The sequence below is a fragment of the Myzus persicae genome, unplaced genomic scaffold, assembly GCF_001856785.1.
Source record: "Myzus persicae strain clone G006 unplaced genomic scaffold, MPER_G0061.0, whole genome shotgun sequence".
Taxonomy (NCBI): Eukaryota; Metazoa; Arthropoda; class Insecta; order Hemiptera; family Aphididae; genus Myzus; species Myzus persicae.
The window spans coordinates 52179-70052 of NW_019100703.1; the positions used below are offsets into that span (position 1 = coordinate 52179).

The 17874-nt window shown below is 29.4% G+C and overlaps 1 protein-coding gene across 1 annotated transcript; it reads left to right on the plus strand.

Moving 5' to 3' along the window:
* The first annotated feature begins 1878 nt into the window (after positions 1-1878).
* On the plus strand, positions 1879-16306 carry LOC111042531 (vigilin). Its single transcript, XM_022327159.1, has 24 exons — positions 1879-2055; positions 4500-4806; positions 4934-5149; positions 7693-7899; positions 7984-8199; positions 9060-9243; positions 9304-9434; positions 9546-9714; positions 10636-10748; positions 10855-11008; positions 11067-11245; positions 11313-11444; positions 11511-11657; positions 11963-12118; positions 12186-12536; positions 12606-12824; positions 12912-13130; positions 13203-13332; positions 13448-13608; positions 13706-13834; positions 14093-14203; positions 15063-15263; positions 15351-15581; positions 15670-16306. Exons 2-24 carry the CDS (start codon positions 4573-4575, stop codon positions 15916-15918), a joined length of 4239 nt encoding a protein of 1412 aa, XP_022182851.1. The 5' UTR covers positions 1879-2055; positions 4500-4572; the 3' UTR covers positions 15919-16306.
* Positions 16307-17874: the final 1568 nt, after the last annotated feature.

A 17874-nucleotide genomic window follows, 5' to 3' on the forward strand; every position in this document is an offset into this window, starting at 1 on the left:
AAATATTGTTAAAATAAAGGTTCACTAAAAAACGAAATTCCTAGTATATAGCTAATCAGTATAGTTAGAACTGTAGAAGAACTCCGAGTTGCAGATTTTCCAAGGAATAGAAAAAATATGGAAGTAGCCAGATGGGTATAAATAATTATTATGAAAAATTAGAAAAACATGATTAAATGAGAAAATATGAAATAGGTAGGTACTGTAGAAATAAATATTGTTAATATTGCATTGTAGTATTAATGTCATTATACATTTAAGTATATGGTAATAGTATATTGATTACAAAACGTCAAAGCGATAAAAGTCGCAGACATACATTATACCCAACACATTTTCGTAAATGCTAACTCTAATATTATGATGTACCGTCAATATATACCATATTGTAAAACGTAAATAAGTACTAATTTCGACCAAACGAAATTCGTTCTACGAAATTACAAAAGGAAAACGTGCGAACACGTATAATATTACGTATCATAGCCCGTGAAATAAAATATTTATTTTATATCTGGAAACGGTGTATTTGACCTCGGAGTTCCGAACATTGTAAACAACATTACTTAATAATACTCGTACGGTTGTGTAGTATAGGTAGCTATATAAAATCAAATCGGTCGTTTAGTGTAGGTATCCATGTACGCAATACGCAACGGCACGATATTTCAATATTATCGTCGTGATAACCGCATGGCACTGGCACATTTACTATGCTCTCGTATAAATTCATATGCACATTACACCATTATGGCACTTCCAACGCGTACACCTACATTATTATTGTTCAATGTTCAATATTTGTTGATGTCAATACTCAGTAGTCAACGACACACACGCCTTTACTACGTTTCGGCAGACATATACCTATACAGTCTGTCAATGATTTGAATAATGCGTTTCCACTGTCCACGTACACCCGTGTTGACGCGTCGGTGAGACGTGAGTGCGTGACATCATCGCTCCGTGGATCCAATGTCGCCACAACTCGTCGACAAATCGGCCCCGTACGAAATAATAATATTCCGTACTATTAATGCGTAGGTAATTCTCGAATCGAGACGTCCATTTATTCGTGCCGTTCGCGTTACAATACTCATGATATATTATGATAAAACGAGGAAATAATCGGAGTAAAATCAGAGTTAAAAGGAACGGAGCCCTACGCGGAGGGATATGAAAAGGGTGGCCGATCCCGAGAGTTCAGGATATAACGGCACAATATAATTGGGGGAAAGGCTGGAGGGCGGAGGAGTCGAAGAGAATGCACGTGGAAAAGTTTTGGAAGGAACGACTTTATACAGCATTATTATCACTTTGTGATTTGCCCATTTTTTCGTAAACAACATTACATCGGAAACGCACAGTTGTACAATCACTATATAGAACGGACTAATATTCTTGAATACTGTCAGTTGAGGGGTAAATTAACTGTACCGGTACATAACACTTTTATAGGTCTGTGTCCCGTGCCCTATGGACGGTGACTGGTGAGGAATAACATTCGCACCGGACATAATATTATGATGCGTTATTTTTTGAAACTAAATTTTAAAAATAATTATGTCTCGTTCCACTGGAAGGTTTTATTTCTAGGTGTACTCAAAACTAAAAAAAAAAACCCATACAGCCACATAATAATAAGAATAATAATAATAATGGGCAATAGGGTGCAAAGGGCAAATGCTCAAAAGGCGGATCGGTGAGTGTCTCCCAAAGTCTCAACTTCCAAACGTAAAGCAATATACGCCGCCGTTCACTGCCAACGACTCGGTGGGAGTGTTCGACGTCGGCTGTAATGTCGGCCGGTGCAACGCCGTCTAAAACTTTCTCTGCCGATGTGGTGGCAGCATTGCGGAAAGGTGAAAAAAAAATCTTTTTACATGTGTAATGGTTTGATAGCGGTGCGGCGGCTGGTTACTTTGCAGTGTTAAAATCGTTTCGGTTTTTGCATCGAATTGTCGTTCGCTCGTTTCGTTCGTGCACACGCGTCTCGCCAATACCTACCCCATACACACCGTCTCGTTCTCGCGGCAGGCACACAACGTGATTACAGTAAGTGTTTTTGTGTTTACCGATGGTGCGCACCGCCCCATCCAGCGCGGCCCCCCGACGGTCGTTAAACCTCATGGCAATGCGATCGGTCTAGGGTTATGCGTGGTGCGGTGCGCGAGCTCACGCGCACACGTACGCACACTTACGCCGAGCTCGGTGGGATGACACGTAGACTCCCCGCGGATCGGGCTCTTGCGTATCTGGGCCCCTGATCGCCGGGTCCGTTCTCGTCCCGTGCCACGCACACCACGTCGGCGGATGGGCCCCCGTGGCGCCGTCGGCCTTTGGGCCCACCCGCCGTCGACGTCTCACCCCGGCGCGTCGATGGGCTCTGCGCGACCACGGCGGGCCCAGCTCGAGTCAGAGCCCCGTTGGCTAAACCCAACGGTCCCACGATTGTCTCGAATTGCATTCGCCCACGAAATTCTGGGCCAGCACACGTTTTACGGTCGTTGGTCGCATTCGAACGTTCCCCCGGAGGCCCGTACCAAAAAATCCAATAATGGAGATTTTTTCGACGGCCGTGTCGTCCGAATCCGTCCAAAACGAATCCGAAACACGGTGTTTCAGGACATTATGTAGTCTCAGTCCTTAGTCCTTTTGGGTAGATCTACCCGGGGCAAAGGCTATTGTCGAACTGGATGCATTTGTACATTTATGTCCAATATACATCTGGTGGGTTTCTTTACGCTTTTGCTCGCTCATCGATACCTCTGAACACCTTAATTTTCATATGGCTTGATTTTTTAAATTATTTATTGTTATACCGATTATATCACCTTTTGGTTATTTTTTTTTTAATTGGATTTTTTAACTAAAAGTAAATTCTGATTTGAAGACCTGAGTTAACATCTAAGCCTATTGGTTACATTTAACAACAACATTATCCCTGATCCAAAAACTGAGGTTAATCTTCGGCTAACATTTAACTTGGTTGTCATAGCGAATACCCAAAACTGAATGTTAAACAAAACTACTAAGACTTACCCAATTACTAAAATCACATTTCTAGTAAAAAATATCCTCTGATCATTAACATTAGGGTAGATTTTTGGTAGCAAATTGTATCTAGTTGCTACCATTGAGAGGTCAAAATTGAAAACTCCCAGTAGGTGTTTTAACATAATAGGTGCAAGGTACCTACTAAAACAAAAATTATGAACATTTGTTGAAATTTTAATATTTTTGAATTAATAGTTTGCTAACCTTTTTTTAGATACTTAGTATACACTATGCAGTATATTTTTGTAATTAATTAATATTTTGTTTCAAGTAAAATATCTTAATAAGTTCATGTATCATCCTATTCCTAGATTGTAAATTTACTTTTGTACCCCATTTAATTGATCCTGCATACTAAACTATATTACCATGTATTTGTTCATCAAAGTATTATTGTGATACAATCTTTGATACTGAAAATATTGTTAAATAATATTTCATTAATACTCCAACAATATTAAAACTTCATTATTATTTTTTGTAAACATTTACTTATATATGCTCAATTATTCTGGTTAGGTAAATTACAATAAATTACTTTTTGCAGAGTAGGTACAGCAAACTTTTCACAATTTTAACCTAAAAATCTGTGTATAAATCACTTGAAATCATTTTTCCTTTTACTAAAAAAATTATCGATTTGCCTTAATATATAATACATTATTGTATTAATCCTTTTGGGTATTTCAATTGAATTTCCATGGCTATAAAAAATACGTTTTTCTAAATTAATATTAGGTATGACAACCTAATCTTGGAGTCTTAGACTACAGTAGTTGTGTCACTTAGTATTAATAACTATTACCTAATTACCTACACTTTTGTTACTTCTTTTGTTTATGCCCAACTAACTGAATTATTATTTAATCAAAACCTTTTTTTGGCCTGCCTTAAAAGACATATGTAGTACATATATTTAATAATTGTAATGCATATAAGAGTGATGAATGGCGATAGTACTAATCTATATGTATTCTATAATGTGGCACCTTGTTTATTATATTATAATATGTTTTTTATTAAATAAAATACATTTTTTTTCTTTTGGCCTCCCTAACTTGACCCAACCCCTGTAGGCTTATAAATTTGTTAATTGGCCTGCAAACTACAAAAAGTTGAACCACCCTAATCCATATTTATTTGAATTTTATGTACCTAATGTAAATACATTTTCTTCAAAATTGTTATGTATGGGCTGTAGGCTAACCCAATCTGTTCAATAATTTGGTCAACCAAAATGTTGTTCAAGTATTATCTCGTTTTTATTAGAAAATATAATTTATTGTTTTATTAATTGTAATGTAAAACAACTTAACATGTCTACTATTAATATTTTTTAAATTAATTATTTTAGCTATATAATATATGTTATTACATAATTCGCTATTTTTTTATACTTTATAATACATAATAGGTACTATATTATTTTAATTAAATTTTAGTGTTTCAATAAGGAGAGACCTTTGGTACTCGTTTTATTTGGACTAAACGTTTGGTAAGGAAGCTACAGCCATCATGTTGGAGTTGCAACAGCAGGATATCCCTAAGTTGAAGAGTGAACGTGCAGTGTCTAACAACACTGGTCAAGAAGATGGAGGCAACAATGGTAACAGCTATGACCTTGTGTTTCCAGCTTTACCTGACTCAAAAACATTGGTACCCAAGACTATTGGGGTCAATGGTCAATGCGCATCTTCAAATGTACCACCTAAAGGATGGAACAAAGTTCGGACTTCAACTGTCAATAATGTAATTTTTTTTTTTAATTGTAAATAATTAGAAGGCACTTAGTAGGTGAATACACTTAGTAAGACACTTACTAGGTGAATTAATGGCAGAACTTCTTATGGAAAATTAATTTCATAAATTATTTTAGGTGTTCACTATTTCTGTTCAAGACCGTAAATCAGATAATAGTGAAAAATTTGGAGAAGGTGAATCTAAACGTATTTGTAGTCAAATTACAAGAGAAACTGGGGCTGAGATTGAAATTTCTACATCAAAGAATATGAATTTGACTTTTCTTGTAAGAGGTAAAGAGGATCATGTCACTGAAGCTAAACGCAGAATTATTGCAAGCTTTCAAACTCAAGTAAAGTTTTTTTTTATAAATATAATCTTACCTCCCAATAATAATTATTTTTTTGCTAACATAAGTAAAATGTAAAAGAATTTACTTAAAATTTTTTTTTTTAATTTATAAGTTTCAGGACCAAATAACTGCAAATAAGACCTTAAAATATGCATACCCCAATAAAAAAATGTCACATCAAAAAGTCTAATTAAATAATTAGAAAATTAGAAAAATATTTAGATTGGTTTCCCAAGTCTCATAACCTAGTTAATATAAAAAAGTCCTAATTTATAACTCACCAATGCAGCTATTATTCATTTTTGGGGCCAAGCAATGTGCAAACAGTTCATTTCCCATGTGGTAGTGCCACTTAAAAAAAAAAAGTCATTATTGATTAGTGTGTTTTATTTCAAAATGGCTTGAGAATCATTTATTAATTTAAGAATACTATTACTTAGTTTAGAGGGTCTTATAAACTCAAAACATTCTGAAAACAGAAATAAAAAATTTAATATTTTGGAGACATAAAAATAGACATGATAAGTAATTAAGTAATTATTCCTTCTACCAATAGTAACATGTGCACACGCTTATTGTACTAAAGGATGGCACAAATAAGCATATTAATTCACAATGTAATTATCATTATATCGTTATATTGTACCTAAAAAATAAATGTAAATTTTGCAAATAAGTTAACATTCATAACAAACAATTGAAGAAGTAGTTTGACTAATGCAAAATTTAAAAGTTTAACCTTAACAAAATTAATGATATATTGTCATCAAAACAGAGGAAGTCTCAGAAATTCCAGATTCAATTTATAAACAGTTAATACTTTTCCAAAGAATACAACATCATGAAATAATCCATTTTTGACTTTGGTTGCGGGTAATGATGACTCCAAAAACCAATTATAGAAATATTTCTCGATGTGAGACTAAAAAAATTATCTCATCCCTATCACTGATTCCGAATCTGTGATTTAAATAATTAAGAGTTTCTATTACTTATATCATGTAAAGTGTGGGGTGGGTATGGCTCCATTGCCCCCCATCCTCCTTTTGGCTGGTCTTGGGCTTAAACTAAGCACTAATATTTTGAACAGAAGAAAGTTTGAAATACCTTGCTAGAAGTACAGTTATATTTTATTCTAATTGTACATTTAAAACCTTTAATAATCAAGTTGTTTATCATGTCTGATTTCAAATTAGTAGCTATGAATGTGTTTAGTAATCTTTTTCCTATTGTTGAAAGAATAGCTGCTATTTTCACTTGATTGAGAAAGTCTATTTGTTTATTATGGCTTTATCTGAGAGGAGTAGCTGCATGTGTGTTCTCCAAATTACTAAAGCATAGCATATAAATATTTAAATCCTGCTGTTTCAATTTTGTGGCTATAACTTCAATATTAAAGCAAATTGATCTATTTTTGAAGATAAAGTAAGAATATTGTCTGTGTGTTGTTAGTTTTTATGATAATTTAATATTTAAGTAAGTTGTAAGTTAGGCTCGATATTTATATGAGCTAAAAAAGGGAAAATGCCAAATATGCAAAATAAATGAATACAATTCCATAAAACTGTTTTATGTTGTTTTTAATTTGCACTTATAGGAAGGTAAAATATGGAAAAATAAATTTATTACATTTTAATATGATAAAAAACTATTATTTTTAACTATTATTTGCATTTTAATATTTTATTGAACTGAAAAAATTGTTTAAAAAATATATTCGTGAAGATAGTGAATCTCAATATTAGTGTGATGGAGATAAAATGCACATTGTACCATTGTCATTTTATTAATAATTGACAACTACGATAACAAAAAATACCCACATTAATAAATATTGAGTTTTATATTCAATATTATTACTAAAATACACAGCACAGAAAGAAAAAGATTAAGTTTTTTAGAAAATATTAATTAACTTGCTTATGAAAATTAAGGAATGTACATTTTTTCCCTAAAATTATGTTTTTAAACTCTCCATTGTATCTGAAACTATTTATGTTATTGTATGTGCAACTCCTATAACTTCCAAGCTCTATTTATGACTAAATAAAATATGAATATTTAAAAATAAAAATATTGACTAAAAACCAATGAAAGAACGTGAATAATGTTTTTACCTCTAAGTTTGATAATAGGTCAATGAAAGCTTACATCAAAAAATTGGAACTGCTGTACATAAATTTGTTATTTGATTATTAGTAAGATGGATAAAACATGCCGCTTCTCTTAAAGAACTATATTTCAATTGAGTAATGAAGTGCATATGAGAATGTGTGATATTTATAAATAGCTCTTCCATTTACTTCAACTAATTATATTGAACAGTTATTTAATAATCTTGTCGAGTTTATTGATGATAGATCATACCATTTATGACTACCTATTCCTCCTCATTAAATGTGCCAAAGATAAATACTAGCATGGGCAACTAAGTATTAAAAAACACAATTATATTAAATTACTGCCAAATGTTTTAGTTATATTCTGTCTTGGAACTAATTTATATCATAGTTGAATGTTAGTTCATTATCATAATATTTTAGGCTACTAGTGCAGTTCCTGTTCCAAAGGAACATCATTGTCAAGTTATGGGAAAACAAGGAACTCGTCGTAAGGAAATTGAACAACGCACTGGTGCACGTATTCAAATGCCAAGCATTCAAGATACTTCAGATATTATCAATGTTACTGGAACTAGAGATGCAGTGGAGAAAGCTGTTCAGGAAATTCGCATGATTTCAGATGAGTTGGTAAGTTATTCTTATTGCGTTAATAAATATTTACTAATTAATTAGGTATTATTTATTTTACTAATGAAATATAATTTTTAACAGTCTAAAAAAGCGTTTGAAAGGATTGAAATCCCAAAAATTTTCCATCCCTTTATTACTGGTGGTCACAACGAAAAACTCAATAGCTTAATGAAAGAAACTGGTGTTAAAATCCATGTTCCCCCGCCATCTGTCAATAGAGATGAAATTACAATTGCTGGAGATAAAGAAGGAGTTCAATCAGCTATTGAAAAGATAAAACAGGTTTATACAAAAATGGTAAGTAATAATAATTTTATCAAAAATTCACAAGATATTCAAGTTTTTCATGATATATTAGTCAAGACTAAATAGAACACAATCCTTCATATTTCAACCAAAATTCACGAATTCTTTACTGCCTGTCATAACTGGGTTTGGGACTTTTAGCATTTATAACCATCATAATTAATGCTGAGGAAAGCACTCGAATATATCATTATAACTATTTTAAAATATTAAAATAAGCATAAAAAGCACATATTTTACATAATTTTTGCTTCATTTTTATACTAAGAAACATAAAAAAAAATTAGAAATAGCCTTTTTGAGTTTTTGAAAATATTTCAACCTTTTTATTAGTATAAATTTTCTGAAAATATGACTAATAACCGAAAAAAAAATTGATTAATTTGGCCGATTAGCTAGATAAGCTAGCAAATATGGATTCTGGTGTTTATTACTAGGAAATGTGATTCAAGGAGAAAAATTATTTTTAGTTCTAGCTTCACCCTAAACAAAAACCATAGATCTACTACAATTTTTAGATTTTTGTTAGTGGCATGTGTCATTATAAATCATAATTCAGCAGCAATATGCATAAAAATAAAAATAATCAGAAATTGGAAATAAAAATTTTTTTTAATATTTGAAAAAAGCAAAAAAAAAGCACTTTTAAATTTCATAATTGAATGTGTTGTAATTGACATTCATAGCACTTAGCTAAGCTTAATGTAAAATTATAAAAACAAACAAATTACTAAAAGTCTCGAGCCTGGGTCTTAACACTTAATTATTGTTAACTTTTATTTAGACACTTTTAATCTTTGCAAAAACAAAAATATAATCAATTTTAAATAATATCATAATTTTCATTGTAGGAAAAAGAATCAGCAACAGTGTTTGTTGAAATACCAAAACAGAAACATAAATACTTAATGGCACAAAAAGGAAATGGTATTCAAGATATATTATTGGAAACTAATGTTAGTGTGGAAATGCCTCAACAAGATTCAGACAAAGAAACAGTTACTTTAAGAGGATTATATAAGGATTTAGGCACTGGTAAATTTGATTTTTAATATGTTTGGTGTATTTAAAATATAATTATTATTTTTATTTTAGGATTAACAAAGTTGTACGAAAAAGCTAACAGTATGACTGCTGAAACTATCGAGTGTCCAGGATGGATGCACAGATTTTTGATAGGAAAAAATGGTTCTAATTTACGAGAGTTGATAGAAGATAATGAAAAGGTTAATTGAATTATTATATTATTATGTTCATTTTATTTCCATAATAATAATGACTTAGTATTATTTATTAGTTAAAATTATTATATTTAAAATATAATTATATGTTCAAAGGTACACGTTGAATTTTCTGATGATAACAAGATAATTGTGGAAGGACCAACAAATATGATTCCTAAGGTAATTGATTCATTAAAAAAAGCTATTGAGTGCTATGTTTCTACAGAACTTGTAGTTGACCCAAAGTTTTTCAAGCATATCATTGGGAAGAATGGAAGCAATAGTAAGTTAATATTTATTTGTAATTTTAAGCTGTGACGAAAAGTTTTTTTTATAAAACTGAATTTCATGTATACGGGTGATCCAACAAAGTATGCTCGCCCTCCTTTTTTTCTTCAATAATGCAGTTTTTCAAAATCTGATTTTTGGAGTCTTTAAATATACTCAAAGGCCATATTTTCATATTCTTGAAATTTTTGTGCCACTTAAGAAGTGTTCTGTGGCGATACGAACCTTTATTTTTCGAATGAGAACCCCACTTTTTTTCTTTAAATTATTTAGCTGATAATTTTTTTGAAAATTTTTGAACGAGTGGTCTCGTAGTTATTAGACAATTTGTGCTAAGGATAATAGTCCATAATAGGGATATGCTTATACTGTTCTGCACATGGAATAAGAAAAATAACTAAATTAATCAAGAAGGGTTTTACTTGCTATTTACCTAAGTGTTTGACTAAATAAATATAAAATGACTTATTATTTTATATTATGTGTATTGTGTATAGACTAAGGATAACAATGTATACTGTATAAGCATATCCTTCTTCCCTATTATTAACTATATTATCCTTAGCACAAAATGTGTAATAACTGGAAAACTACTCTTTCAAATTTTGATCCCAAAACATCAAAATTCTCAAAAAAATTATCCGCTTAATAATTTACTGTAAAAAAGTGGGGTTCCCATTTGAAAAAAAAAGTTTGTATCATCACAGGACACTCCTTAGGTGGTACAAAAAATCTTGAGAATATGAAAATATGGTCTTTGAGTATATTTAAAGATTCCAAAAATCAGATTTTGAAAAACTTCATAATTAAAGAAAAAAAAAGGGGTGAGCATACTAGTTGGATCATCCTGTATATGTATATAGTATATGACTTACAATAAATAAATTGTTGATAAATCAAATATTTCTTTATTCAGTTAATCGTGTTAAGAATGATACTGGTGTTATAATCAATATTTCTGAGTCTGACAATAACTCTAACATTATTCGGATCGAAGGACGAAAAGATGGAGTAGAATTAGCTAAAAGTGTAAGATACATTGAAGCATGTTATTAATTAATTTGTCTTGCTATTTTTTTAAAGTTGCTTGTTATGGCTTATATATTATAATTTGTAATTAAATATGTTTTAATAGGAATTGGAAGAAATGATTTATAAGTTGGAGAATGAAGTTGAAAAAGAAATATCAATTGACCAACGTCACCACCGTGCTATAATTGGAGTCAAAGGTGAAAAAGTTAGAGAACTTCAGGAAGCTTTCAACGTTCAAATTACATTTCCTAGTTCAGGTAGAATATCTTTACTTTTATTTAATTACATTTTTATTGTGGTAATTTTTTTTTTTAGTTGAAGCTAGAAGTAATTTAGTCAAAATACGTGGTTTAAATGATGATGTCAATAAAGCATTTAAGTCTTTAGCTAAATTGGCCAAAGAATTAGATGAAGCCAACTACGTATTAGAAATTCCTGTTTTTAAACAATTCCACAAGCTTGTTGTTGGAAAAGGAGGAGCTAATATTAAAAAGGTTTTGTTAAATTATTTTTATTCAATTTAACTTCATGTATTTAATGTATTACAATTTTTTTTTTTAGATTAGAGAAGAAACTGATACTAGAATTGATTTACCTCGCGAAGGTGAAGATAGTGACACTATCAAAGTCATGGGTAATAAAGAAAAGGTTTTAATTGCTTGTGATATGATAAAGAAAATACAAAATGAAATGGTTAGTAAAGTTTTTAAATAATTGTATTTCGATTAAAGTGTAATTAAATAATTTCAATTTTATTAGGGAGATATTGTCACAAAAGAAATAGTGTTAGGAAATGTTAAAGTACGCAATGTTATTGTGAATCTCGGCAATAAGTTTATTCAATCAATCAAAGAAGATTGTGGTGGTAATGTGTCATTAAAGTTGCCAGCTGTTAAAGGTGATAATGTAAGTATTATATGTGTTATTTAATGTACTCCTTTAAATATAATTAGATCAATAAGATATATATTTCTTATATACTCTATTCAAAATAAGGATGGTAGTCAGATGCTTCCCCCAGCGAGTTGACACGTGAGGCCAGTCCAATGTCTCATACTTGAGAACAAAGTCACACCTCCCTATATGTAAGTCGGCCATTGACTACCATTCATATTTGGAATAAAGAAAGCTTGAGTAGTTGTTAATATTGTGTATCATTCAAAATAATAATAAATACAATACCTAAAAAATATATTAAATTAAATTTATAGACTATAATTATCAAAGGACCTGAAGATGATGTAGACAGTGCTATTACACAAATTCAGACGATGGTAGACGAAGTTCACAATTCAGTTATTGATCTAAAAGTGAAGCCAGAATTTCATAAATATTTGATTGGAAAAAAACGAGCTAATGTTAAAAGAGTATGTCATAAAAATAATCTTATTCTTAAATATTTGTTGATCTTTATTGTTGTGTATTTGGCCACAGATTCGAGATTTGACAAACACAAGAATTATATTCCCACCTGAAACTGATTCGGTTAATGAAAATATAACTATTGTTGGTAAAAAAGAAAATGTAGACAAGGCAAAATCAGAATTCGAAGTTATGATAACTGATATCAGTAATGTTATTGAAGACCGTGTAGAAATAAATGAAAAATATCATAAAAGTTTTGTGGCTAAACGTGGAGAATTTTTACATAAATTGGAAGAAGAATGTGGTGGTGTAAAAATATCATTCCCCAAACCTGGAGGTGGCGATAAAGTTGTACTTAAAGGTAGTAAAGCAAATGTTGCTATTGCAAAGCAAAGACTTTTAGACCATGCTAAAGTTTTGGTATGTATATTATTTATATTAACAAACAATTTTATATATTGCCTTTTAAAAATAATATTTATTATATAGGAAAATACAATTCAAGTTGAAGTTAATGTTGATCCTAAGTATCATCGTCACTTTGTTGCAAGGCGTGGTGAAATTATTAATAGAATCATTGATGATTGTAATGGAGTATCTATAACATTCCCTAAATTAGCATCTAATGATGATGTTGTTATAATCAAGGGTGACAAAACTAATGCTGAAGAAGCAAAACGCAAAATTGAAGAAATTGTTAAGGATTTGGTAAGCATTACTAAAACGATTATTACATTTGAAAAAATTAATAAGTTTGATAAAAAAATGTTATATTATGTTTAAATTAATGTTTAGGAAAATATTATTGAAATTACTATGAGTGTTCCTCCCAAACATCATCGACATTTTGTTGCTCGTCGTGCTGAAGTTATTAATCAAATTAGTGCAGAATATAATGGAGTTACAGTAACATTCCCACAAGTGAATTCCAATTCTAGTGAAGTTTTGATAAAAGGTCACAAAGATTTTGTTGAAAAAGTCAAAAATAAAATCAATAATATAGTCATTGACTTGGTAATTAAATTGTTTAACTATTGTTTGTTTTTGTTCATTAGATAAGATATTTATTTTTTGTTTTACTTTTAGGAACAACGTATCACCGTTGAAGTAATCATACCTCAAAGGATGCATAGAGTTTTAATGAGAAATCGAGATTTGTTGGAAGGCATGAGACGAGATTTAGATGTTTGGATTAAGTTTCCCGAAAGACCCCCAGGTAATTATCTTGGGTTTAATATATATATTCCATAATAAATGTTGATAAAACTATATGCAAATACATTTTATAACTGTTAAATTTATATTTTATTAATGAGTGTCTTGATTAATAGAAGACCAGTATAATCGCGAACAAGAAGATGTTAATGTTGTTGAAGAAACTGATGAAAATCGTGCTCCTAGTGTAAATGACATAGTTACAATCTTTGGAAAACCTGAAAATTGTGAAAGTGCTAAACAAATATTAATTGACAATATACCAAAAACTATTGATGTAAGTTATTATTATTGAAAAATGTATAAGTACCATGAATAATATTTGCTATCTTTAAGTCTATTCAATTTTACATTTTTTAATATGTTTTTTTTAGTTAAATGTACCATCAGAATATCATAGATCATTGATTGGTTCTAAAGGTGCCACAATCCGGAAGCTTAGCGATGATTATAATGTCCAGATTAAAGTTCCAAACCAAGAACAAAATGCTGATATTATTAAGGTAATTGCTCATTAAATAATGTTTTTATATAATAATCTCGTTGGTAAATGTATATTAATCATTAATTAATACTATTATAATATTGGCTAATATTGTTTTATAATATTGGCTTGCAAAATATATGTTTCCTAAACATCATCAAAATTAAAAATTAAGAATGTTGTGGTTTTAAAGCTTAATTACACTTGAATATATTTTTATTTCAATAAATTCACAGAGAAATTAATTATTTTATCAAATGAACCTTTTGTAATTTAGATTACTGGTGTGCAAAAAGATATTGATGAAGTAGTCGCAGCCATTAAAGAAGAAATGCGGTTATATGATGCTGATAAAGAAGATAGACAATTGCGTTCATATGAAATTCAGGTATTTTCAGTATATAAAGGTTATGATGAAGGATTGTTTGTATTTTACAGTTATCCGATATGAGGTTAACCATTTATTGTGATCAGTAATCACATGTTGACATATGCCATTATCTGTTAGGTTAGACATTGTGTGACATCAGAGACAGTATTGTTTACTGCTAGATTTTTATGTTTGGATGACATTTAATGTTGTTCACCTCCAAGTATATTCTTATCCAATTAAAGTAGAAATGATTAACCATCACTCGAGCTCGGATTTATATGTATTTTTTTTATTATAACAAGATGTCATAAAGTAAAATATAGTATAATAGTAACATGTGCCTATTTAACTGAAAATGTTTTACAATTAAAATTTAGTTAGTAGTATTTAAATAACTAGAAATTGATGAGTGGACAAATCAAAATTTGTGATAGTATTACCGGCAGACATTAAAATGTTAGCATTTCTGTATGACGTATATTTAGTGTTGACATTTGATACATAAAATGTAAGTTTATTTCTGGAGTTTATAAGATTAATATTCAAATTTAATTGATGAAGCCGTTTTGAATAATCAATCGTATTATTTGAATTGAATCTAAAATTTAACGTCAGGTATTTGTTTTTTAAAAAATCAACTAAAAAAAAATAATTTATTGTATAATATCCTGAATGAAGGGATCTCTTCAACATAACATTTATTTATTAATTTTTCTTTAATTTGACGAATCATTTTTAGTCTAATTTAAATTTTGGTGGCTGATAGATTTTTGTCACTTACCCTTAAAGTGTTTGAACGAATCATTTAGCTAATTTTCAGTGATAATAGCTACAAATAGCTTCAATTATACTGATTTTAATGTTATGATTTTAGATGACTATTGAACCAGAATTCCATCCCATGATAATTGGTAAAAAAGGAGACACTGTCCGTAACTTACGTAACAAATATGGTGTTCAAGTTAATCTGCCTAGAAGAGGTGAAGGAAACAATGAAAACATAGTGACAGTTGTGGGTTACCAACAAAGTGCTGAATCAGCGAGGGACGAAATTCAAGAAATGGTTGATAAACTTGTAAGTTGTATTTTTTTGTGAATTTAAAACTCATTGTGATATAATTTCGTTGTTATAAACTAATTCAATTTTAAATATTTTATTTAGAAAAATGTTTACAAGGAAGAGATTTACATTGATAGTAGAATTCATTCAAGATTGATCGGTTTTCGAGGACGTAATATTTCACAAATTATGGATAAATATCATGTAGATATAAGATTTTCAAAATCTGACAGTTCTAATCCAGATTTGGTAGTTGTATATGCCCGTGAGGATGCTACCCAGGATGATGTTTTGGATTGTATGGATTATTTAGAAATGATTCAACAAGACTATGTAATTTTTTTTATTTTATAATTTATATTTTTATATTGTGTATGGACATGACTCCTGAACAATATGGTAATATATTTATGTTTTATAGTTGGATGACTTGGTAGAAAATGAAGCAAAAGCAAGCTTTAAACCAAAAACTGAGAGCCAATCCGTTCCCAATGGTAATCATAACTCACAAGGTGCTGGATTTGTTATGGGTAATGCACCGTGGGAAAAAGCTCATCCAGATACAAATAGTACCAGAGATTTTCCATCATTTGCGGGTATCGCGACGTCTGCTAATAATGCTGGGTCTGACAAGACCAATCTTCCAAGTTGGGGAAGTGGGCGTCGTTAATTACTCTCAATTGATTTATAAAATTATTGTTTCCAATAATTAAATATTTTTTGCGATTTCATTTAAAAAATATATATAGTGTCCGGTTGCCACTAAACTGAATTTCTCCCGAGTAATTAAATTACAATATAATTATATTTTAAGAATAGAATATGTTTAGAAAAAATGTGTTATTTAATAGAAAACAAGAAAAAAATACATATATATTTATTTATATATATTTATTTTTTTTGTAACATTAGGTGGAAAAAAATTCTATATTTTCCAGGCTGTGAAGAAAAATTGCTGTATAAAATTATAGATTGTAACCATTTGGGTCTCATTTTTTCTTGTGTCCGCTATGTTTTTTTTAACAGATTATTATACTAAATAAAATGTTTTTATATCATTATAATGTAATGTTAAGTCTAAAAAAATGTTAACATATTTTGTTATGCTTTTAGCGTTATTTTTTCTCTTTGTTTTTAACATTTTTCTGGATTTTTTTTAAATGAATAGAAAAATATTCCGTCAATATTTGTATTTAAAAATTATATTTCATCTGTTTCAACAGATATAGTGACACGGTATTTGTTAAATCGAAGAGGCCCAAATATAAAGGGTTTTTTCATAGTGAATACAATTAACATCAAAATATTAATTACCTTTATGAGGTTATTATAATCAGACTTGTCTATTAATTTTATATTTGTTTTTTACAAACTTTTTAGCCTATTTAAGTTTGACAACACAATTTTCCATGTTACTTCATGTTATGTTTTTGTTACAACAATTATTATTTCTTTTTGGATCTGGCATATAAAAATAGTAGCACAATATGACTAAACAAATTTATTTATCAAACCAAATGATGGTTTGATAAATAAATAAATTGTAGCTATAAAAGATGATGAAATATTGACACATTAACTACATTTTAATAACAGGACTATTATTTAAATTTCATTTTCCAAATAAATGTTTACTTAATTTACAGTTACCAGTTATGCATTAAATCGCTTAATTTATAGACAATAATTTGAACATCAGTATTTTTTTTCAGTTGGTTCAACATAAATTTTTTGGTTTTATTTTATACAATCGGATTCTTATATGGTGAAAAAAATTAATGTCTAACAAATATATATTATATAATATACTGTTAAATAAACTTGACTTAACCAATTTTATTTAAAACAATTTTTTTTTGTTTAGGTTATAATTTATTTATCTCAAACCATTGACGTATTACGATTATTTATTAATGTACGTTTGAATTAAATACAGCCACATTTCAAACTAATTTTCTAAGTTATCAATTTTTAACAGATTTAGTTCAATTTTTTTTTTGTTTTACCCTATTACGTGTTACATATATATACTATATGTAAATTAATTATCTAAATTCTGTATACATTATTTTTCCACCACTGTCCTTTGATTATTTTGAGTGCAAATTATTTAATGTATTTTGAAAACTGTATAATAATAATATAATGTTCAGGGTTGAATATTAATAAATTTATTATTTATAACAATTGAATTTTTATTATTCAATTTGTACTTTTGTATCCCAAATTTTCCTGATGATAAGATGTTACACAAACTAGCTGATGAGTTATTTAATTAACGAAGCATAAATAGTTATTAATTATAATTTAGGTATACCTGATGATTTTTTTACATAATTTTAAGTAAATAAAATAATATTTTTTCTGTGTTTTTACATTTACAGAGATTTTTAATTTTATAATTTGAAGAATATTTTTTGGAGTATTTCTTTGGATAATAATCGAATTTAATGAGTAGTGAAAACAGTTAACAACTTATATGTACTTACGGAGTTTTTGAGTATCATAGAATTAGATTTACATTGCTCATCTAAACTTTAAAATGTGTTAAATTCACAACTCAGTCAAAATTCAATTTGTATACATCAAAATACTCTAATTATTCTTCAACATTCGGATGGCCGAT